Source organism: Betta splendens, chromosome 19, assembly GCF_900634795.4.
Source record: "Betta splendens chromosome 19, fBetSpl5.4, whole genome shotgun sequence".
In the NCBI taxonomy this organism is placed as follows: domain Eukaryota; kingdom Metazoa; phylum Chordata; class Actinopteri; order Anabantiformes; family Osphronemidae; genus Betta; species Betta splendens.
The window spans coordinates 13,787,745-13,810,843 of record NC_040898.2 but is presented as its reverse complement, the minus strand read 5'-3'; the positions used below and the strand labels follow the sequence as shown (position 1 = coordinate 13,810,843).

Below are 23,099 nucleotides of genomic sequence, written 5' to 3'. Positions count from 1 at the left end.
AGAGATTTTACATGTTGGTAATAGATACACTTACAACCCTTTAGAACCTCTCAGACCGTTTTCTACTATTTTGTTTTGTTTTTTTTACTGAGCACAAAAAGTAAAGTCCTGTGCGTCCCGGTATAAGGTTCACGCGTTCAGCCTGGAGCGGGTGACGCCGGCCAGCGTGCTGTACTGTCTCGCGCCTCATTTGGCAGCTCGTTACGTGCGTTTGCGATCCTGCCGGCGTCGTGTTTATGGGGGTCAACAGATCAGTGGCAGCGGCTCTGAAGTAGAAGCCGTGGAACCGGGTGTTCACGTCCAGGCTGCCACAGAACATCAGGCAGTGGAGAGAATCCACCGCCGGGCTTATCTCGCACAAACAACAGCATCACGGGTCGCTATAGCAACGGGAACCATTGCTTCACAAACATGACGGGCAGTCCGGCCCCGCGGTGACCTCTGACCCGGTGCCCGAGGTCTGCATGTGTGAAAGTGGCCTGTAAACACAGTGGGCCCGCTGCCAGCGGACGCGGCGCCGACGGGACCGGAGGCGGGTCATTCCAGCCGCACGGGGCGGGACTTGAAGCATGTGGCCTGCTTTCATTCAGGAAGCGCTGCAGGATCGTCCTCTGTACCCACCAAACATAAGCACACTGTGATGGCTGCTGGTGCCCCCTAGTGGTCTGTCCAGCAGGTACAGGCTCATCGTCATCATGTGGAGGCGGACACAGACCCTTAACTTTAGTGTCCATGAATAGAATAAAGAACACAGGGTTATTTGGAAAATAATTTTATAAATTTATGGTAAACATATGTTTTACTGCTATGGTAAAGCAATAACATTTAGAAAATGCCTGCTACCTATTTTAAACAACATATGTTAATATATTAGTTCCTAATCTCAGTTTAAGGCGTTTACTTCGTTTGTCCACCAGGTGGAGCTCTATCATTACTGTCTGCTGAAACAAGACAACAAACAGGAGGCCTCACTCCGACTGAGAATGAACGGACCCAAACACTGATGCTAAACAGCAACTACTCCAACAGTCTCAGCTACAGAATTCATTCAAGTACATGCAGCTTACCCATATAATGTGTACATCTATTATATACAGTATAATAAGTTAATGTTTAATATTGATAATATATAATATAAGTTAATAAGTTAATATTCAGCTTCTTTCCATCTTTTTAAACGCTCTTCCTCTTTCAGTTTGAATAACAATAGGACACAGACGTCATTTAAACTTTAAACAAGCCCGCATTAAGCTTCTACCTAAAGCGTGGGTTGACGTGAGAAACTTCACTCTCTGTAATTACTGGACTTCTCATTTTCATCCCATTCAGAAAAAAACATCTGAGCGTTATTTTTCCTTTTATGGAAACTGGGGGCATCGCGCAGTGAGCGTCGGGCCGCAGCCCGACGGTTTCCTCCTCCGTGGCCGCGTCATCGCGGAGGAATGACTGCGGCTCGTGGGGCAGTGGTCTCTGGACATACTTGCGATGCTTTTCGGCTGAGACACGCGCGGCGCCCGTCTGTTCTGACCGGCACCTCTGCGCTGGGCGGAGCTCGCTGCGCTCCCATTGGCGGACGGGCGGAGCGACGCTCCACGAGCAGCGGGACGAGGCTGGCGCTCGGTGCCACGGAGGACGGCACGGAGGAAACTTTGTCCGGACCTCGGGATACGTGGGCACAGTTTTCGACCTCTCTCGGGGAAACGGGACGTGTAAGAGCGAAGACGCGTCGTTTGCGTCCACTCCTAGAGGCTGCGCGGTGTTTTGGACCGTTCTGTGGAACATGCGTGAAATCCCAACTTGACTCGACTTTACGCATGGAGCTGTGAGCTGCCGAGGAGAGCAGAGGAGGCGCTCGCTCGGATTTCAAAGTCGCCCGTTGAAGTAGCTTTTTTTCTTCTCACGAGCCGGGGTTTAATACGACAAAAAGCATGGCTGAGCACGAGAGCCTGGAGTTTGGGAAGGCGGATTTTGTGCTTCTGGACAACGTGTCAATGGAGGAATTCATGGCGAACCTAAAGCTCAGGTAAAGCAGACCCACTGGGGTCATTCACCTTTGTACCAGCGCGCGCGCGAGACTAAAGGTTTCATTTCATGCTTGTGAGTGAGTGAGTGAGTGAGTGAGCGTGTTGTCTCCACAGGTGTCACGGGCTCGTTCACTTTTCATTTCCTTCTGCTGTTTCGGTTTGACCCTAATTAAAATGCAGAAATGCGTCGACCTGTTCTAGTGACAGAGCGTGAAATTCAGGCAAATTCACCTGTGGCTGGACGTCGACCTCCACGTGTGAGGTCTCATATTGGAGCAGGTTCTGCAGAAACACCTGGGACGCCTTGAAACGCGTTCGCTGCTGTTTGTGCGCCCCCTCCCTGCGTCAGACCGGTCGGACTCCACCCACACGCCGCCGGTCCGTCTGGACCGACCGTGGCGCAGACCGGTTTCTGTGAGCTGTGCTGCCGGTGGCTCGGCGTCAGGTGTGATGTCGGGCACGCTTTGTGAACGGGGCGGGCGGTGTGTTGCGTTTCAGGCCCGGGTCGGTTTCACCGCGCGGCTCCATCCCTCGTTCTGCACCTGTGATGAAAGTGCAAGATGATCCGTCATTCACCTGAGAGGGCGGGACTTGGGGGTTGGGTGTCAGAATGAGAACGTCTATCAGCTTCACACTGTTTTAAAATAAGGTTTGATTGGATGTTAGATTGACTAGTTTTAGAGGAAGCAGAGTAGACGGTGTCTTATCGGTGTCTGTATCTGTTGCTGAATCTAAATCTGCTCATCACGTCAACAGGTTCCATTACTGTGTTATATTTTAAAGGAACCTACGCCCTGTGAAGTCCCTGAACGCCTCAAGGCCTTCTGAAACTGCTATTACTGTCATACATGACATCATGCGGTCTGTCGTCTAGAAGCAGAGATATTTTAGTAAAGTGAGGACATGAAGATGTTGAATGCAAAAAGTCAGTGACGTCATCTTTTAAATGTGATACTTTGTAGCAATTACAGCTCAACTTTTGTGTGAACATGAAGCTGAGGAAACAGAGGAGAAAGTCGTAACAGTTTTTTATTAGCATTTTCAATCACCTTTTAATTAGACAGAATGTGGCGGCCCAGACGGCACCTGGCTCCGTTTTCCCGGCTGGGTTCTGTTTCCCGCGGGTCCGGAGGTGGCGCGTGCAGATTGTTATCCGCGGAGGGCGTGGCCGGACGGCGCTTCCTGTGCGTCTGGAGTGGATGCGTGCGCGCTGAACGGCTCGAGACGCGGGAGGTGCGAGGCGTCTGCGGAACAAACGGCGTCGGAGCACGTGCGCACGTTCCTCCTGGGAGAGTCCGGTTACATGTGCGATAAAAGGGAGTGGTCGTGGGAACGTGAAGCTGCGAGCTGCTAATCTGTGACCGCCGTCTTCCTTGTACATGAACGTCTAATGAGTCCCGCTGAGGCCGCTGCCGTGGAGGCCTGTTGCTATAACGACCACAGGAAGCTGCTTAATTCGAGCAGCGCCTGAAGTGTCCTGTAAACATATAGCTCCATGTCTTTATAAGGACACGTTCCCTCCACCGACTGGAGTCCATTAAAAAAACGACATGCCTGCAAAACTGCTGCATGTTTCCCACATAAAAATGAGCTGCGCTGGTAAAAGCTGAGCCTCCGTCTGCGCTGCGTTCGAGTTAAACTCGATGACCGCGTGTCTGAGCTGCTTGTTTGGGTCGGGTCACGGGTGGAGCTCCTGCTCCGTTCGGGCCGGCCTGGTGAAACCTCCACCTCAAGCTGCTGTTTATTTGACTGTATGAACTGCTCTGAGTGGTCTGACCTTTGACCCCACCAATGGGGAGGACTCTGAACAGGAAGCCTCCGATAATGTGGAGCAGGCTCGAACGCAGGAAAGCGGGCATTTCCCTCCTCACATTTCATTGTTTCCTGCAGCTGCCGCTCCCAAACACAGCGTGCACTCGGACCCGGACCCGTGTGCCGTGTCTGGACGGCGCTCCGTCCTCGCTGCAGGTAGAGGAGCAGCAACCTGAGCCGACCCGACTCCTTCTGCGTCTCCTGCAGAACAAACAGAGGGATCAAAGTACCCGCGGTGACTGCGGTTGAGGAGCGCTGCCAAGGCGGCGCCGGCTCCTCCTCCAGCTCGGTCCAGGCCCGCTCCGTTTGCTTTTCAGCCCTTTCTTCTGTCCTGAACAGTAAAAAAAACCGTCAGGGAGTCCTGAGAAATGGCTCGTCGGCCCGTGAGAGGTCCGGTCTCGCCACAAGAACCTGAGGCACATTAGCGCCTCTGCACCAACGGGGGCTGTGGTTCCAACGTCTCCAACAGAACCCAGCCCAAGCAGAACTCCACTCCAGCGTGGACCCGCGAGTTGCTCTGATTTTCACGCGCCGCTCGCAGGCGCTGTCGATGACGTCATCGATCCGCTGGCGCTCCACCAGCTGCCTCAACCTGCTTTGCATTCGTGGAACCGCAGCACCTGTGGATCTGGAAACGAGCAGCTTAGTGATAAAAGGAACCATCCAGGTCCGGTGTGAGGTTCCTGTGGTTTATAACACACTGGTGTTTGCTGAGTAGCTGTGTGCGTGTTGTTGTGGGTCACGGCTGTGATGTCACCGCGTTGTGCTGTTCTCCCGTCCACCTGCTGGAACGCTCCGAGCTCCTGTTTGTCCTTTTATCTGTCCGTCCGTCTCTCTGCGCTCCTCCGTTCCCTCTCATGGCCTCAGTAGAAATCCAAGTGCTTTCCTGAAATAGCCCGACTGAGTAACGTCTGGGTTTTTTCCCCCCCGCTCCAAATCCACCATGTCATCCCTTTCTGAGACCGGGCCTGCTGTGGGTTTTACATCAGTGGCTGCGGGAAAATGTGTCAAAGCGTAAACAGGCTGGTGCGTCTGGCAGCAGGCTCCTTTATGTGTGCGGAGGACATTCACCCTCTCACCCCTGAGGCGGAGGAGGCTCCGTGTCCCAACGCTTCCGTATGAGGCTCTGTAGAACAGGGTGTGGTGTGTGGCTGCGGGCCCAGTCTGCACAGAAAGGGGGGTGTTTACACACACAGCATCCTGTCGGCCTCATGGGAACGTCCCGCAGCGTGCAGGTCGTAGACGCCCCCATCCGGACCCGACCGGACCGAGCTCGGCTCCAGCGCTGCTGCGTCACCCGTGTCCAGCTGCGCCGGCTGCACTGGAAGCAGCTCCTCTGAATTGGGGGGAAGATGGATGTGCTGTGTTGACGGGCTGCGTCTGCTGCACGCGGTCCGGGAGCTGCTGTTCAGCACCAGGCAGCCTGTGCTAAGCAGCGGAAAATCCCTTAACGCGGAGCCCAGATGTCGGGCGGCTGCGGAGCGTGAAGGAGCAGCGAAGGGCTTTTCCTGATGGATCCCTGAATGAGAACCACCTCCAACATGACCTTAAACTGCCTGAGCGGATGTGATCCTCCGTTTTATGGACTCTCATTTAGAATAATAAACGTGGCTCTGAATGTGATGATCCCACTTTGCAGAAGCGGTTTTACACAGCGAACGCGTAGAAACGCATTGCAGTGGTAGCGGTGTCATGCTTGCACCAGTAAAGAGATCCTCGATATCCACAAATCACCTGTTAGAGGTGCACGGAGGCCCAGCAGCATGTGCTGTGGGCAAAACAGCAGGTGTGGAACCCCGTCACAGTGCTGTTACTGCAAACACGGCTCCGAGGGGAAAGTGGAGCAGGCGCAGATTATCGCTCCGCCCTCATAATTCCCACAGCGGCGCCAGAGGTCACACGTGACCGTAACGAGCGGACGCATCTGGACAAACGGTGGCGACTGAATAAACGGTCCATGAGTCCAGTGCGTCTCCCATTGCTCGCTGGTTTTGTCTCGGTGGATGTTGGTGAGAAAATGTGATGGAGCGTTTGTGCTCCTCCTAGAACTGACCATAAATAAGACCCACCCACACAAGAGCGGAGACGGTGGTTGCGCTCGGCTTCTCCTCTGTAATTGTGTGTGTGTGTGTGTGTGTGTGTGTGTGTGTGTGTGTGTGTGTGTGTGTGGCATCGTGGCTCCTTTGGTATTTTTAAGGCCACAAATGTTCCTTTGTCGAGTGAAAAGCAGTCGGTTCCATTAACTCCTTCACACGAGTCACAGCGGGACTGAAGGGCCTCGCGTCACGCTCCGAGCAGACAGACGCCCCGGGAGCCTCCTCGCTGGACGACTGCCTGTCCCAACATTATCCTCCACAGCGTGAGGCGTTCAGGGGCGCTGAGTTGGCGCGTGGATGCATTTGATGTGAGCATAAACTGAACTCCTCTGTTTTGACAGCTCGAACCTGCTCTGAGGTTCAGTGACGGTGCACAGACTGGCAGGTGACGTTCAGGGGGGTGGAAAACACAGATGACCCACATCTGTACTGTCCCTGAATGCAACTGAACCACACCAACGCTCCTCTGGGCACAAAGGATCAGATGAGAGGGAATCTGTAGGAGCGATTCACAAAGACGTCCATAGAGAGCAGCTTCCAGTCAGACTTGGTGTTTTAGGACGCTGTGGATGACGCTGCTTCCTCTTTCTCGCTCCTGGCGGCTCTTTGTCGGGTCCTTTTGGACCGCGATCACAGGTCCGAGCGCTTCAGACGCGTTTCCCTTCACGGCGGGACGCGCTCGCAGATGAAAGGTGCAACGGAAGCTGAGACGGCAGAGTTCACGCACCAACTGCGTCTGATCTGTGCCTTTAAGAGGTCCAGATGTCCGAACCAGACTGAAATTAAAAAACCCAAACAGATGTGGCCACATGTGCCTATAAATAGCACGATGTCCCGTACGGTTCTTTAATCTCTTCAGAGCGAAGCAGATGGATCAGCTGCAGCGCTCCCTCCTCCCTCATCATTGTGTGACTCCATTGTGGTTTATTTGTCCAGTGTGTAATGTTTTACCACAGGGCAGGACAATGAAAACGGACGCGCCCGATAATATTTACACAGTCGTCCTCCTGACGTCGTGTTTGTTCGGCCCGAGGAAACCTTGTGGTTTTTCTCTCATCTGACTCATTGTGTGAACGCCGTTCATGCAGAAGCTGCTGTACGTGTTCGTTAGGTGGGCGGCTCCGGCCCGGGCCGGTCCAGCCCCGCGTCGGCCGGTGCCGGTCCAGGCCCGCGTCGGCCCAGGCCCGGGTCAGAGGGGCCCCGTCTCACAAAGGGCTCCGATTGAGGCGTGAACAATGGAGCGGGCGCACGACGGCGTCCAGGCGGAGCGGAGCGACACAAAGGCCCGTGTTCTGTAGGAGCAGCGGCTGCGGTGCCACAGAGTTATGGGGCGGGCTCCAGCGCTCGCTTCCTGTCGACCCGGCGCCGTGCCAGGCCGTGCAAGGTCCAACAGGCACGCGTGTCCCGTTCCTCCTTCAGCCGCGTTCTGGTTAAAGCTCAAGGCCTTTGAATAACACTCAATAGCATCAAACTTATCAGTTCAGCATTTTAATTATTGGTGAAAGTGTTCGGCCCGACTTTATGGCACCGGTCCTTAATTCAGTTTATGGCTGTTACTTCAGAACCACAGTCGCAACACTCTCCAGGTTTATTGTGGCTGCTGTAAAAGCCCTGGTTTGCTCCACAGCAGCAGACGATGGGCAGAAATGAAGAAAGAGACTGTTCTTCTGTGGGATCTTAGTCTCTCACTGTAGCAGGAAGGAAGTGCAGCGGAGCGCGGGCCACCAGAACCCTCAGAACCGCGGTTCCCGTCCGCCGGACGGCAGAACCTGCAGGCGGTGGTGCAGCTGAATTCACTGCTCGCTCTCAGATCCTGTCTGTTCCTTTTGCGTTTCAGCCGATGTAAATTACTGTACTGTTTGTGAACTGTTGCTTGAGCTTGTGTAGTTTGTGTAACTTTGCATATTTTGTCCAGCACCTCTGTGCAAAGCGTTTGGATCCCGTCGGGCTGAAGCAGGAAGTGGTGCTTCCTGAACAGCTGGCATCGAACCACTGTGCAAAGAATCACTGTGTCGCTCCTTCACTGGACTCCACCGCTGCGGCAACGCTTTCATTAAATATCAGATCATAAGAGTGTGCGTTTGTGCGTTTGTCCCCAGGTTTGAGAAGAGCAGGATCTACACCTACATCGGGGAGGTGGTGGTGTCCGTCAACCCGTACCGCGCCATGAACTTCTACGGCCGCGACACCATCGAGCAGTACAAGGGCCGCGAGCTGTACGAGCGGCCGCCGCACCTCTTCGCCATCGCCGACGCCGCCTACAAAGCCATGAAGCGCAGGAACAAGGACACGTGCATCGTCATCTCAGGTACCGGGCGCCTCCGCGCACCGTGGTGGAAGCACCGCGCGGTGGTCGGAGGCGGAACTGAGCGTGTTGGTCTCCTCTACAGGTGAAAGTGGAGCAGGAAAGACGGAAGCCAGCAAATATATAATGCAATACATCGCTGCCATCACCAATCCAAACCAGAGGGCTGAGGTTGAAAGGTGAGACGCTGCTTTGGACTGGACTCAGAGGACCTGTATATGTGTAGAGGTGCAGGGAGTGAGCGGCCGCTCAGCGCGAGGAAGCAGCTCATGACTGTGTGTGATTTACAGGTCACCTCCATTATCTTATCACAGCTGTTGTGGTTTGAAGCAAATGAAGGTCATTCATTCCTGGATTATGACACGTGACCGCGTGGGTCGATCCTGCAGCACAGCGCGCAATAAAACTACACAATGGGGTCATTAGCGAACGCTTCAGAGACGAAGGACAAAACGACAGTTACACATTCAGTGTTGTGTCTACAAAGTGCTGTTGTTACAAGAGATGAGGATGTGTCGAGTACAAACCTGCTCGTGTTTTCAAACCGAGCGAACGCTAAATGCAGGCCGTCCTAAAGAAGTGGGTCTGTTCCTGTTCCTTTTCCTTCCAGTGAAGCATTAACCCGGTCCGCTTGCGTTGTTCGCAGGGTCAAAAACACGCTGCTCAAGTCCAACTGCGTCCTCGAGGCCTTCGGAAACGCCAAGACCAACCGCAACGACAACTCCAGCCGCTTCGGCAAGTACATGGACATCAACTTCGACTTCAAGGGAGACCCCATCGGAGGCCACATCAGCAACTACCTGCTGGAGAAGGTGACCCAGATCGGACCCGGACCGGAGCCGGCCCAGAGTACGATGACGGGAAAGTGGGAACGTTTAGTCACTGGTCTCGTCTTTGTGTTCTCTCCCTCCATCTGGAACAGAGCCGCGTGATCTTCCAACAGGAAGGCGAGCGGAGCTTCCATTCCTTCTACCAGGTGTGTGTGTGTGTGTGTGTGTGTGTGTGTGTGTGTGTGTGTGTGTGTGTGTGTGTGTGTGTGTGTGTGTGTGTGTGTGTGTGTGTGTGTGTGTGTGTGTGTGTGTGTGTGTGTGTGTGTGTGTGTGTGTGTGTGTGTGTGTGTGATGACATCATGCCTGCTTTATGTCCAGCTCATCAGAGGAGCCCCCGACTCCCTGCTGCGCTCTCTGCACGTCCAGAAGGACCCGACGGCCTACAGCTACATCAAAGTGGGAGGTCAGATCAAGGTACGCGTGTGTGTTTGTGTGAGCGGCGCTTTAATCACGACCTCTGCCGCGCTGACGTCGCCGGCGGCGGCCTAACGAGTGGAGACAAACAGGCTGACGCGGTGGAACGTGACACCTCCAAACAGCTGAGGTGGCGCTTTGTGCGCCGCTTCCAGACAGCGCGGCTCAGTTCCCGCTCGTCATTTAATGAAGTGGGAATCAGATGTCGCAGCAGGAGGTGCTGGAGAAAGGGAACGACGGATGTTGTTGCTCCTATCAAACATCTTCTTATAGCAGCTAACTTCTTGTCCAATGTCTCCTCTCTGCATCCAGTCGTGCATAAATGATGGGGCGGATTTTAAAGCCGTCGCCGACGCCATGAAGGTGATCGGTTTCACCGGGGACGAGGTCCAGACTGCTTATAAGATCCTGGCCGCCATCCTCAACCTGGTAACGACTGCCGGCGCCATCGGCTGCGCTGGATGCATGAGCCGCACTGAAGGAGCCCCCTCTCTCCCCACAGGGGAACCTGACCTTCGGCGTCGACGGCGACGTGACCCTGATCGAGAACCCGAAGCTGGCGTCCGTCATCAGGGAGCTGCTGTCGACCAAGGAGGACACGGTGGAGAAGGCGCTGCTGTACCGCACGGTGGCCACGGGCCGCGACGTCATCGAGAAGCAGCACACGGTGCAGGAGGCCAGCTACGGCCGCGACGCGCTCGCCAAGGTGCCGCTGACGCTGAATCGCACCAGCACGAGGCCGGTTCTGCCGCACGCGCCGTAAATGTTGGTTCTGTGGGTTTCAGGCCATGTACGAGCGTCTGTTCTGCTGGATCGTGGGCCGCATCAATGACATCATTGAGGTGAAGAACTACGATGCGCGGGTCCACGGGAAGAACACGGTGATCGGGGTGCTGGACATCTACGGCTTTGAGATCTTCCAGAACAACAGGTTCGTGTGACGCCATCGTGTGCACGTGAATACGTTCTCCTGGTGTCGGTGCGATGCGGTTTCCTTCACTGTTTGCTCTCCCACCACACAATTAACACGGCGTCCCCTGTTTGCTCGGCCGTGCAGCTTTGAACAGTTCTGCATCAACTACTGCAATGAGAAGCTGCAGCAGCTGTTCATCCAGCTGGTGCTGCGGCAGGAGCAGGAGGAGTACCAGCGAGAAGGCATCCCCTGGAAACACGTGAGCGCCCACGCCGATCCGCGGAGCCCGTGCCTCCTGGCGGCCCGTCGTCACCTGCGTGTGCTTCGCTTCCAGATCGATTACTTCAATAACCAGATCATCGTGGATTTGGTGGAGCAGCAGCACAAGGGCATCTTCTCCGTGCTGGACGAGGCCTGCATGAACGTGGGCAAAGTCACAGACGAGGTTTTCCTCCAAGGACTCAATGCCAAGCTGGCCAAACACGCCCACTACACCAGCCGCAAGGTCAGGAAACAAACAAATAAAGTTTGGTCCCCACACTCGCAAAATCTGCATCACACACTTGTAGCTGGTGACATGAGTTGTGCAGTAAGTAGCCAGCAGCAGCATCAGTCTAGTTCACAGACTAAACATAATCCAGTCTCATGTGTTAACATCCATGTTTGCTGTCTGGTAACAGACGACGTGGATGCGGTGAAAGTCACTCAAGTTAAAGGTGCTCAAGGCTGCAGTTCTCCCTGCAAACACAAGGGGGCAGCATCTGTCTGAGGAAGCAGCGTCAGGAGTCGGACTCAACACTTGACTGCACATGATGTCACTCCTGGACATCATGGTTGGGGATGGAGCTGGAGCTTTGCTGCTGTACAACGGGTGGTGGAGCAGATGTTATGAGGAGGAGGAGAAAGGGAGGGAATGAGGCCTAGTGGTGTAGAACGAAGTGGTCAAAGCAACAGGCTGCAGCTCCACGCTCCACATCATGGACCTGCAAATAAAAAGCCCACAGAGTGAATGAAGGGGGGGGGTCTCACACTGGGCCGCAGGGTGCATCGACCGCTGAGGCTCATCTCCTCCCAGTCGTCTCCTCCGTTCTCTGACCTGCTCATTTGAAAAGGTGAAGCTTGAGACGCGCAGCGATCCAGCTGTGCCCACAGCGCTCTGCTTCCCGGTCCCCGGGCAGCGTTGGCGCAGTGGGCGTCCTGTCAGGAGCGCTGTGGATAGTTTGGGGCTGTGTGCGTCTCCTGTTGAGAGGAGCCACAGGGTGTGTTTTAATATAACGGGAGACGAGCAGCACGTAGCGTTTAATGAGCCTTTAAAATGAGTCAGTGTAGATGATGCACAAAATGATGCAGAAGGATCTGATCATGTGCTTAAACTTAGACTTAAAATCTGTTGTTTGTGGTACAACTTACATTGAAAAGAATAGATCCCCTCTGTCTGTGTCTGCCTCCTAGCGTGTTTATATAAGTGAAGCTGAGCGTGATTAATCGTAGGAGCGTTAATTGAAGGTGTAGCAGCACGTCAGCACCACCTGGTGGTCAGATCAGGAGTTGCAACGAGAAGTTGACTCGAGGTGTGAACAGTGGATTTATTGTTATGTTTCTGGGAGGAAACAGTCAAATGATCGAGGTCTAACACAAACTCCTCCTTCAGTCCAGCCATGACGCTGACAAACGTCCTCTTTGACCAGAATAACGGCTTCATTCAGTTCTGTCACGTTTCCGCTAGAGCGGATTTGATGCTTTATGTCCACATATAGATCCATGGACTTGTTTAGAGCTCATGACTGGAAGCAGCTGCTGAGAATGAGCCTCGCTGCCCAGAACCGGGAGCGCCGTAAACAGAGATGCATAGGAAGAGTGTGAGTCACATCTATTCCTGGACACGTTCCTGTAACGCGATCTGTGCAGAGCGTCTGCAGCGTTGTTCTCGCCGCTGCCTCCGCTGTTGTGGACGGGAGGACGTTCCTTGTTCGTCCTCACCCATTCATGCACGTGTTGCCGAGCAGAACGACGGAGCTGGACCCGTTGTTGCTGCGTCTCAGCGCGGGCCACGTTGCTTCGCAGTCGGCTGCTGATTTTGAATTCTTCTCAGCCTCATGATGAATGGATGAGTCATGATGCGTGTGAGCTGCTGTGCGTCCGTCTGGAGCGCGGATGGAGCTGGACCGGGCATCAAACCCAGCTCCTCGTCTGCCGCCTGGACCTGCTCCCGTCGACCCACTGAGGCTGCCGGGCCAAACGGGGGGGGGGGGGGGGGGTTAACGGGTGAAACCCGGCTCTGACCCGGCTCCGTCTGAGTGGACAAACCAAACCTCATGTTAAGCTGATTGGGCTCCACTCCGTGTGTCGCCTTGGGTTCGGACGTTGGAAATGACACAGACCTTCATCACTGACCTCCACACGCTGTCACCGTAGTAACTGGCCAGAACCAGACTGGTGTGGTGGGTTCTGTGGTTTCTAGTCTGGGTGTCACTTGCCTGTTGGCTCCCGCTCAGATTCTTCTCTTCTTTCTCCCTGTCATTGTGACCTTGTTGTGTTTCCTCCAGTGTGTCCTTCAGCTCCACTATCACACCCTCCGTCTTCATTCGGCACAACACCAAACACAGAGGAGGTGCTAATAATGAAGCTGCCAAGAGTGTGTGTGTGTGTGTGTGTGTGTGTGTGTGTGTGTGTGTGTGTGTGTGTGTGTGTGTGTGTGTGTGTGTGTGTGTGTGTGTGTGTGTGTGTGTGTGTGTGTGTGTGTGTGTGTGTGTGTGTGTGTGTGTGTGTGTGTGTGTGTGTGTGTGTGTGTGTCACGGATGGATGCGGAGCAGTGGGGCTTCCAGCAGATGCTGCCTCTGTGTGTGTGTGTGTGTCTTTCTGTCTGTCTGTCTGTGTGTGTGTGTGTGTGTGTGTGTGTGTCTTTCTGTCTGTCGGTTCCGCGTCACCTCCTCTCAGGAGTTTTGTGCTTTGTATTAATAATGGTATAAATAGCACCTTTTAGCTGCTTGCTGTTCAGTAGGATCCTCTGAGGCGTTTTTGCTGCTGAGGTCCCTCTGGTTCTGGCTTTGGCCTCAGACACAAAGCTGAGTGAATCCGTCAGGCCAGTGTTTGCTCTGTATGAGACAGTTTCCGTCCTCCGCTGCCTCTGAGCTTTTAGACAAACACTCTCAGACAATCAGAGTTCTCTGATGAGTCATTGAGCATTTTCACTAAGGCTTCTCCAAATTCCATCTTATGCAACGCGTGGCTGTGACGTTCCTGTTATTCTCATGGAGCTCTACTCTTAAACGCTAATGTACTCATCTGTACTGCTGTTGTGAGACGTAATTTCCCCACTGCGGGACTATTAAAGGTTTTCTTATTCTTATTCTTAATGACCCGTGGGACCCCCTCCTCGCTGCCTGTGTTTCCCTCAGATCTGCTGTAGTGACTCTACACATGCTGCTTTGCTGCTGGTGGATGATGAGAATCCTACTGGTGAGGCTGTAGCTCCCATTCTGTTTACTGGCCTACATCCACTCCAGCCGCTGCCCTTCTTCCACTGCGTCTCCTCCCATCGCACCACATTCGTCTCTCTCTCCTCTCGTCTCGTCCTCGCTCTCATCCATCGCGTGTTCTTTCTCTTTCGTGCTCTCCTTCCTCTCGCCTCTGTGCCGCGAGACCTCGTCCTCTGTGTTGGAGTTTTCCACATCACTGCATCTATACTTACAACACAGTGAGACTGGAGCCTTTTCCCAACATGCACCTGCAGTGACCTACTCTCTGCTGTGTCCCTGAACGCACCACATCAGTCCTGCAGGTGGCACACGATGGTCTGTAACGAGCAACAGGCTCAGTGTTTGGTGTCAGTACCTGCATATTTCTTACCTCATGTGATTGATTTAGTACTTGATGCTTTTAAAATAAAAGTACAGTAACATCATATCAGTGTAATAGTAGTAGTAGTGGAACAGTTTTTCACTCAATGCTTTGTCTCTGTAGCTTTCACCAACCGACAAGAGTCTGGAGTTCGACAGAGACTTTCGCATCAGACACTACGCTGGAGACGTGGTGTAAGTATCTGCAAGCTTCATTCATTCAGGAGAAGCTGAAGGACGGATTCAGAACCATTCACATAGTGCCGCCGTCCGGCCCATAGTTCCTCGTGGCGGTCGCTCGAGCCGTTGTTGAAAGGCCGCGGGTGAGATTAAAATGACATCATCGCTCTTCTGATCCCCGAGGTGCTTGGTTTTAGCTCAGACGGAGACGCGTGACACGCTAAGCCCCTAAAAGTGCTCCCGGCTCCACCCGCTGGGGACGACTCGGCCCGACTCCATCCATCACACCTCACTGCCTGTGACTGGACTGGACCAGGTGTGCCTGTGCCTTCACCGCCTCTCTCTCTTCACAGGTATTCAGTGGTCGGGTTCATTGATAAGAACAAGGACACGCTGTTCCAGGATTTTAAGAGGCTGCTCTACAACAGGTAACACAGAGACTGAGACAGATGCCGGATCACGTCAGGTGCACGTGTACCAAATAAAGATGTTTAAATGTTTTCCGCCGGTGGCTGTGTGTGTGCAGCGCCAACCCGGTCCTGAAGGGGATGTGGCCCGAGGGCAAACTGAGCATCACAGAGGTCACCAAGCGGCCGCTGACGGCGGCCACGCTCTTCAAGAACTCCATGATCTCGCTGGTGGAGAACCTGGCCTGCAAGGTGAGGCCCGCGAGCCGCCGGGCGGGAGGTTCTGTTTCTGAGGCCCGGGTTGCCTTAAACCACGCGTGCTGTTCGCAGGAGCCCTACTACGTGCGCTGCATCAAGCCCAACGACGTGAAGTCGCCGCTGCTGTTCGAGCAGGAGCGCTGCCGCCACCAGGTGGAGTATTTGGGGCTGCTGGAGAACGTCCGGGTGCGGCGCGCCGGCTTCGCCTACAGGCAGACCTACCCCCGGTTCCTACAGAGGTACAGCGGGTCGCCCCCCACAGGCTAATCTGCCCTTTCAGGTGCTACAGGGCGTCATCTGTGTTAGAGATGGTGGAAGTCGGGCCCGATGTGGAAGAGATCATCAGCTCCCAACGCATTTAATATGTTCACACACTTGCAGCCTCACCCTCACACCCAGCTGCCACTTCGCCCACTGCCCTCATCCCATCACCAGATGGAGGATTAACGGGTCCAACTGTGGCAGCGATCCTCCTCACGCCATTACATCACAGCTGTCGGCCGCGAAGCGCGTTGGCTTCAGCCCGGCCGCATCGTGACGGGTCATCACATGCATCACATCGCTGTGATGAGCGTTTTCCTGGAATCTTCCGTGAATGAGTGAAAAGAGGCAGATTTGTGTTGAAATAATAAGATGGAGACGGGTTGATGCAGTCCTTCATTCATTCAGTCCATTAGTGCGGGAGCCATGACAGCAGCTCCCACAGCTTCTGAGAATCAAGCCATTATTATGATTTTATGAAGTTAATGCTTCTCAGACAATAAAAGCCTCCTTTTAAAGGTCTCCTACGTCAGTCAAATATCATGTAGCAGCGCCACATGCTAATCAAGCCCATCTTCAAGTAATAGGATTTCCATGGCATCGTGTCCTTCTCCTCGTAAATCAAATAACACCTGCAAAAAGGACTCCAAAGCTTTTTAATAGTTACTAACACACAGTGTTTCCTCCTGTGACCCAGGTACAAGATGATCTCTGAGTTCACGTGGCCGAACCACGACCTGGCGTCCGACAGGGACGCGGTGAAGAAGCTGCTGCAGGGCTGCGGCTTCGACCACGACGTGGCCTACGGCAAAACCAAGGTGTTCGTCCGCACGCCGCGCACGCTCTTCAGCCTGGAGGAGCAGCGAGCGGAGATGGTCCGGAGAATCGTGCTGTTCCTGCAGAAGGTGAGACGTCTGCGCGTGGGCCTGGTTGGAGTCGGGTCAGAACCGAGGGGGCGCATTCCTCCACACCAGGCTGCTGGTGGATGTCTGAGCTGAGCCGACCGGACAAATGACCTCCTGCGGGTCTGATTGGTCGACCTTTATTGATCTGCGTGACCCCCTGGACGAGAGGCCCCTCCACTCGTCCCACAGGAGCCCCTTTGCTTCAGCAGGATAAGCAGCTTTGATAACGGGGGGAAAGTCCAGAGGAGTGGAGCTCTGAGCACAGACGCGTGTGATCAGTCACCGTCGACAGTCGGATAGTGATGCGACAGCAGAACCCGCTCCGCTGTCTGTCACGCTGTGACTCAGGCCCGGTCGGATCTGCTGCGCCGAGCATTCCCCTTATCAGCACCTGGCACGGCTCTGTGCTTTGTGCCGGTCGGGTCCGCGGTGCCAGAAGTGTCGGCGCAGGAGCTGCATCCTCCATTTGGCTCCTGGATTTAGAGTAAAACCCCTCAGCTTGCTCCATCAAACAGTCTGTGAATCTGCACACTTCCTCGGATCGGGTCACGGCGTCAGCCCAGACTTGATTTTAGCCCTTTAAGCAACCAGAACCCGTCTGTCACGGCGGAGGGGGGAGGGTCGAGGCGGGGGTTCCTTGTTGCCTCCACATAATCCTGCTGTTCTCTGCGTTTTTCCAGCCTCTATGTGCTACGTACTGCCCCCCCCCCCCCCCCCCCCCCCCCCCCCACTGGAATACATCAAACCAGCGATTGCTCCGCAGTTTTCTGTTCAGTAACAGCGCAGAGCCACCGTTACAGTTATAAATTAAACATACCCCCCCCCCCCCCCCCCCCCCCCCCCCCCCCCCGACCCGTCATCCCTCCGTGTTAAAATGAATATTTCATAAAGTCAAACGCACTCATCCACATCACAGGATCTGTCAGAGCAGCACCGATGACGAGCACAGACCCCCCCTCCCACCACCACACACACACACACAGAAAGTGCTCGTGCATCTCTGAGCTGCAGCTCTAATTGCTTTACGCCGTCTCTGTGCAGCAGTAGCTTCGTCAGACGAGGTGATGCTCGTGTCCCGGGCTCTCAGCCTCCACAGCACCGCCGCGGGCGGGAGGCGGGCTCGTCTGGGCGCGAGCTAAATGAGAGTGTCTAATGGCTAAAGAGACATTTTATTATTCTTCATAGTTTCCTGGTGGGAAGCTCGTGTCCTGAGGCGATGAATGGCTCAGTAAAGCTGAAACCCTCTGACAGACATGAGAGGCTAATCTGTGGAGCTCTCCTTCTTACCTGTCCACAACCGTGATCCTGTGATCCCCTCTGATGAGGACTGAAACACTGCAGGTTCAAAGCCATTAGCTCCACAAACCCATCAAAGCGGGTCGGGCTCGCAGCCGCTCTCTCCTGTTTCACCACAGCCTTAATCTCAACTTTCATTTCCTTGACCCGTCGCTCTCACCAGGCTGCAGATTCAAGCGCCTAAAAATATGCCATAGCGTGTAAACATCTGTAACCAGGGGCCGGTCTCCATGGAAACGGGCGCGTTGGCTCCCAGCTCCAAACTTTTTGATGTTTCCACTTCACCCACACCGCCCCAGAGACTCTCCTCCTCTCCAGCTTCCAGATACGTGGGGGCGCGAGGAGTGCTGTGCTGTTATTGATCCGTGCTAACGACGAGGCCTGAGCCTCGGGGCGCTGCCTCCCTGTGACGGCCTGTGGTCCCAGCTGATCTCAAACGTGTGCCGCCGCTGATGGTGATTTGTGAGTGCTTTTACCCAGGGTGCATTTCAGGCCTCCCCAGTAACACCCCAGTAACCTGTCCCTCTTTATGCGTTGAAAGATCCCAATCTGGCTTTGATGAGCTCGTAAATCCAGGGCTGTGGAGCGGCCGAGGGCCGAGTCTCTGAAAGGGTGATCAGATGGCTTTATTGGCCGGGGGGCGGAGGGGGGTTGTTATTGGCTTGATTTATCCACGGTCCCCAGAGTGTCCTCTCCATCAGCGTGTGTTTACGCTCTGCTTTGGTGGCTCCATCGTAATTCCAGCCTCTCACTGCTTTCCACCTGTCACACACCTCAACGACGAGCAGACGCTTCATGTTCCTGGTGCATCGGTTTTGTCTGCAGTCTTATTTACCGGCGTTGTTTGTGTGATGCACCATGCACAGGGTGTGTGTGTGTGTGTGTGTGTGTGTGTGTGTGTGTGTGTGTGTGTGTGTGTGTGTGTGTGTGTGTGTGTGTGTGTGTGTGTGTGTGTGTGTGTGTGTGTGTGTGTGTGTGTGTGCGTGTGTGCGTGTGTGCGTGTGTGCGTGTGTGCGTGTGTGCGTGCGTGCGTGTGTATTGAGTTAATGATGATTCTCACCGCTCAACCGGACAATATAATGACAGAACAATGTGAGGCGGTGTGTTTACAGTCGCTGGGATGAATCTGCTCCCATGTTTCACTGGTGCACGATTTGTCATCGTCTCTGCTTCAGCAGCTAGACCTTTACTTTGCTCAGAGGAAAATCGCCTCCTCCGCAGTTTGAATATGCAAATACAAAAAATCCTTTTTGCTTTCGTTCCCCCACACATTTAAAGATGGATTAAATATTCATGATCGCCGTGATTACTGTGCTTTACTGATGATATCAAGGAAGGAGCCTCCAGCACCGTCTTCAGTGTTGCTTGTAATTGGTGACATCTAATGCGTTTTTTGCGCTTCTGATTTGAGTGTGTTTCTGTTCAGTGTGGCCCAATGAGTGCGTAAGAATGGAAATGATTGAGGGCCGTGTGTCTAGAAGAGAGAGAGAGAGCGAGTACACTGTAAAAAGAGAGCATATGGTGGTGATTTTAGTGAGGCTGGCTCTGGAGTTACGGCTCCCTGGAGTCTCACTCACATCTATTATTCATGTTTTAGGGGGTCTGATTGCTGCTCGGCCCGTTTGGTTACAGCCAGAATTAGGCTCTTGGTCGCAGTCTGGATTCATGTCCAAAGATTACAAGCAGATAAAGCTGTAACATGTTTAATTAATTCAATAAATTCTTCTCTGACAAGTGAGGAAAAGTATATATTTGTACGTTGTGCTGAGTTTGTAGCTGAAGCTGATTCAGGCCTCGGGCTCTGCTGCTTCAGCAGACGCTTTGAAAGTCAAAAAGCGTTTTTTAAGGAGCCGGAGGACGCGTTCAGTGCATTTCAAGCCGCCTCCGTGTGCCTGCAGGTGTGGAGGGGAACCCTGGCCCGGATGCGGTACCGCCGCATGCGTGCGGCCCTCGTCATCCTCCAGGCCTACCGCCGCCACAAAGTCAAGTCCTACGTCCGCGAGGTCCACAGCCGCTTCCAGAACGTGGCGTCGGCGAAGGACCGCGGCCGCCGCGTGAAGTGGCCCACGCCGCCCAAGGTCCTGCGCAAGTGTGAGGAGGCCCTGAAGAGCATCTACAACAGGTAGCGAGGGGGGAGCGCGGGTCTGTTCATGTCAGCGTCCCATCTGGTCCCATTCACGTCGCTCAGAACAAAGGCAGAGCAGAAACCTTTGTCGAGCAAACGCTCTAAATTGCTAAATTGGCTGAACTCAAAGTGGATCCTCCTGCAACCGCAGGAGAAAACCCGTGGCCTCCAGTGTTTTACATCCAGATGAGGCCGTTTGAAGTAACTTACACATGTTTCCTTCCGCCCTGGGCTCACCATGGATCGATCCCCCCCCCTCCTCCATCAAAGGCCCATCGCCTCCTTTCATCCCAGCTTCTGTTTGTTTCCCTTCAGTAGCCAATGGACAATAGCTTTCCTGCAGAATGATGTTAGCTGTCAGGATGCGTGAGTGAAAGGCCAGTGTGGGGTTATACTCATGGGGTCCGCTCTGCTTCTGCCCCCCCTCCTCCCCATCCATCAGTGCCTCGCGCAGTGGAGAAAGTTGATCTCGCTTTTCTCTTTGTCTGTGCTGTGGTGTTTGCCTGCAGGTGGTGGGCATGGACGCTAATCAAAGGCCTCTCTCCAGAGGAGGCGCTGCAGGTGAGGGCCAAGGTAGCCAGCCTGGAGGCCTTGAAGGGTCAGAGGTCAGACCTGGGGCTGCAGAGGCCCTGGGAGGGGAACTATCTGGTGAGTAGGTGGGATGAGGCTGTGCGTCGTAAACAAATGTGGATGCTGCTACTGTTGTCGCTTTAATTACATCTGACTCTGGGAGTTTTGCTCATTGGAATCTCATTGACGAGGAATAAACAGTCGCTTGATGAATGTTCCTAATTACCCTGTTCCCCGTTTTGTTTCGCCGTCGCACAGAAGCGAGACAGCCCCGACGCCGCCGCCTCCTTCGCGCTCGTCTCCAGCGAGCTTCAGCGACGAGACAAATTCATGAGAGTCCTGTTCTCCTGCAACGTGCGCAAGGTAGACGCTTCTGTTAACGCCCGTCCGCGTGCGCAGACAAATAAAGCCACGCGTTCCCGGCGCCTGCGTCCCTGCAGGGCGTTCGACTGCCGCCTGTTTGCGTGCACTCGCCTCGTCCTGTGGCCGTGACTAATGAGGCGCCTTGTGTTTTCCCAGATCAACCATTTCCACAAGGCAGAGAACCGGACGGTGCTCATCACCGACCGCCACCTGTACAAGATGGACCCCCTGAGGCAGTACCGGCCCATGAAGAGCATCCCCCTCTATAACGTATGTCAGCATCAGTGCTTTCACAGCCGCCGAGCGGCAACAAGGGTTTATGGGCCGAACGTCATGCGGTTGATGGTTATTTATGACTTGTGCTGCGAAGAAAAACAACACGGGGAGCATTTTAAACAGCCTCAGCAGCCTGTTATCAAGGAGCAACATGCCAGAATGCAAAAGCATCATTCAGCTCCACAATTGGCTGCTTTTAATTCATAATCACGCTGTGATAGGTCCATTAACGCTGGTACATGCACTCCAGACTGTTTCCATGGCAAATGTGTCACATGTGAGTGTGTCTGTGATGAACACGGCCAAAAACCATCTCAGATTCTGACTCCGTCCTCACAAACCTTTATTCTACGACTCGTTGTAATATAATAGTTCTCTAGTCTGACCCTCAGCAGCAATTTAACAAGATATGAAGATTTTACTTTTTAATTAAATTTAATTAACTGATTCTAAGAAACACTGAAGCATTTATAGAGAATATAAATAAACCACTGATGTTCTGTGTTGTACCATCTCTCCTGTCATCTCCACTGTGACAAACACCGCGTGCGTCTTTCTGCACTGACCTTAGCGGAGATGAAGAAATGAGACAGGAAGTAAAAGGTGTAATACAGAAATCTCTGAGGCGGCTACACCCCCGTCGTCTGCTGAGATGAGTGAGATATGAGGCCGGTGCACGGTGAAAACTGTGACAAGACGCCCCGGTGTTCAATCTGACGAAGTGACAGCAGAGAATGAGAGCCTGGACGGACGTATCGCTGCATCTGGAAGCGGAACGGGAGACGGAGATGGGACAGATGGCCACAGAGAGAGAGCGGCATGAGTTAAATCCAGTTCAATAAGGCATCTGCAACGCGTTAAATGCAAAATGACTCATCCTCTGGTGCATGTATTAGTTTTAGTTATTGTTCATGTGCTGAATGTCCCGCACCCTGATGGGTGCAGCACATGGCAGATGGGAAGCCGCCAGTGTTGTCAGAAGACACAGTATGCTCTGCAGCTCTCACACGAGGGCAAAGCAGCACACATGAAAGGTACAGCATCCTACAGTAGCGACGCAGGGCATGTGAACGTGCACAAGCAGCAGGAAGTGTGAGTGCGCAGAGGAGCTGGAGTGATGGAGGTCAAACGAGGGGAAGCAGTTGGCTCGCTGTTGATTAGCACCGATGGGCTAATCGGACCAATGGGCGCTACTGACAAATACGACGGGTATTAAAATGCTGCTGTGCAAAATCTTCTCATCAAACCAAAGGAAGCGTTGATCCTCCTGCACCCGTCTCCACCTCACACTCACCCTGCTCCGCTACTGTTCTCTGCGGCTGCTGCTTCTCTCTTCCCATTGTTGTCATGCCAACTTCCCGGGAGACAGTGTTGTCATGGATACTGGAGGGAGGGGTTGGGGGTGGGGGGTACGAGGCAGATCAGCTGATGTCTGGTGTTGAAGCAGGCATGTGCAGACACTGCTCTGCTGTGTCCTCACTCTTTTCCCCCTTTGCGTTTGCGTTAGTGCTTTATTTCGTGTTTCGACCCATCGCTGCTGATTTAGCGCCACAGATGTGTTGTTATTTACTGTACACTTCTGTGCCACGTTATTCTTTCCCCAGCTCAAAATAACCCACCCCATAAAGAGTGGCCCCTTTTTCTCGGTAGCTGTAAATCATGGCCAGGTGTTGATGCGTCGGCTGGAGGTGAGATGTCGTAGCATAAACTGTAGTTGTTGTAAGAGGACGCTGCTCTCACCAGTTGAATGGCTGCAGAGCTAAGCTCATTATACAGGATTATAATAATTTGGGTCTTTGTTCTGGCTGCTTTCGGTCCCCTCTTCTGCCTTTACAGGGCTCTTGGTGTTATATAACCAATAAATTGCTCCCGTAGGAAAACAGTGGGAGGACCTGCTGTTCATTATTATGTCCTCGTGAAGACCTCAGAGCAGAGAGCACTTGACAGACGCTGCTGTGGTCCTGCCTGGATGCTCCCGAACGATGAGCTGGGATTAAACGTCCAACGTGACGAGTGTCATCGTCAGACCGAACAACTGAACAGATGGGTGGGCAGATACGTGTCGGCAACAGGCTTCATGTTCGGGCGAAAACTGATTTGTTGAATTAAGACAAAAGATGAGAGCAGGAAGCGACTGGGGCCGTATCATTACCCATCTCGTTAGAAAAACGACTGTGGTTCCAATCAATTAGGCCTCAATATAAATGTAAATGTAATCGGCTCGA

At 53.6% G+C, this 23,099-nt stretch overlaps 1 protein-coding gene across 2 annotated transcripts in view; it reads left to right on the top strand.

Moving 5' to 3' along the window:
- Nucleotides 1-1,393: 1,393 nt before the first annotated feature.
- The window catches only part of myo1d (myosin 1D), a 34,137-nt gene continuing 12,431 nt past the window's right edge, over nucleotides 1,394-23,099 (top strand). Inside the window, exons 1-20 of one of the 2 annotated variants that reach the window (XM_041068409.2) lie at nucleotides 1,394-2,023; nucleotides 8,032-8,240; nucleotides 8,323-8,416; nucleotides 8,884-9,049; nucleotides 9,160-9,213; nucleotides 9,386-9,481; nucleotides 9,794-9,910; nucleotides 9,984-10,187; nucleotides 10,267-10,412; nucleotides 10,539-10,653; nucleotides 10,729-10,899; nucleotides 14,358-14,428; nucleotides 14,767-14,841; nucleotides 14,940-15,072; nucleotides 15,151-15,317; nucleotides 16,037-16,244; nucleotides 19,439-19,662; nucleotides 20,175-20,313; nucleotides 20,494-20,598; nucleotides 20,755-20,868. In XM_041068409.2, coding sequence (XP_040924343.1) covers nucleotides 1,929-2,023; nucleotides 8,032-8,240; nucleotides 8,323-8,416; nucleotides 8,884-9,049; nucleotides 9,160-9,213; nucleotides 9,386-9,481; nucleotides 9,794-9,910; nucleotides 9,984-10,187; nucleotides 10,267-10,412; nucleotides 10,539-10,653; nucleotides 10,729-10,899; nucleotides 14,358-14,428; nucleotides 14,767-14,841; nucleotides 14,940-15,072; nucleotides 15,151-15,317; nucleotides 16,037-16,244; nucleotides 19,439-19,662; nucleotides 20,175-20,313; nucleotides 20,494-20,598; nucleotides 20,755-20,868 — 2,703 coding nt within the window. In that variant the 5' untranslated portion in view covers nucleotides 1,394-1,928. The remainder of the gene's footprint in view (nucleotides 2,024-8,031; nucleotides 8,241-8,322; nucleotides 8,417-8,883; nucleotides 9,050-9,159; nucleotides 9,214-9,385; nucleotides 9,482-9,793; nucleotides 9,911-9,983; nucleotides 10,188-10,266; nucleotides 10,413-10,538; nucleotides 10,654-10,728; nucleotides 10,900-14,357; nucleotides 14,429-14,766; nucleotides 14,842-14,939; nucleotides 15,073-15,150; nucleotides 15,318-16,036; nucleotides 16,245-19,438; nucleotides 19,663-20,174; nucleotides 20,314-20,493; nucleotides 20,599-20,754; nucleotides 20,869-23,099) is intronic. The other variant, XM_029135506.3, reaches the window with a different exon arrangement.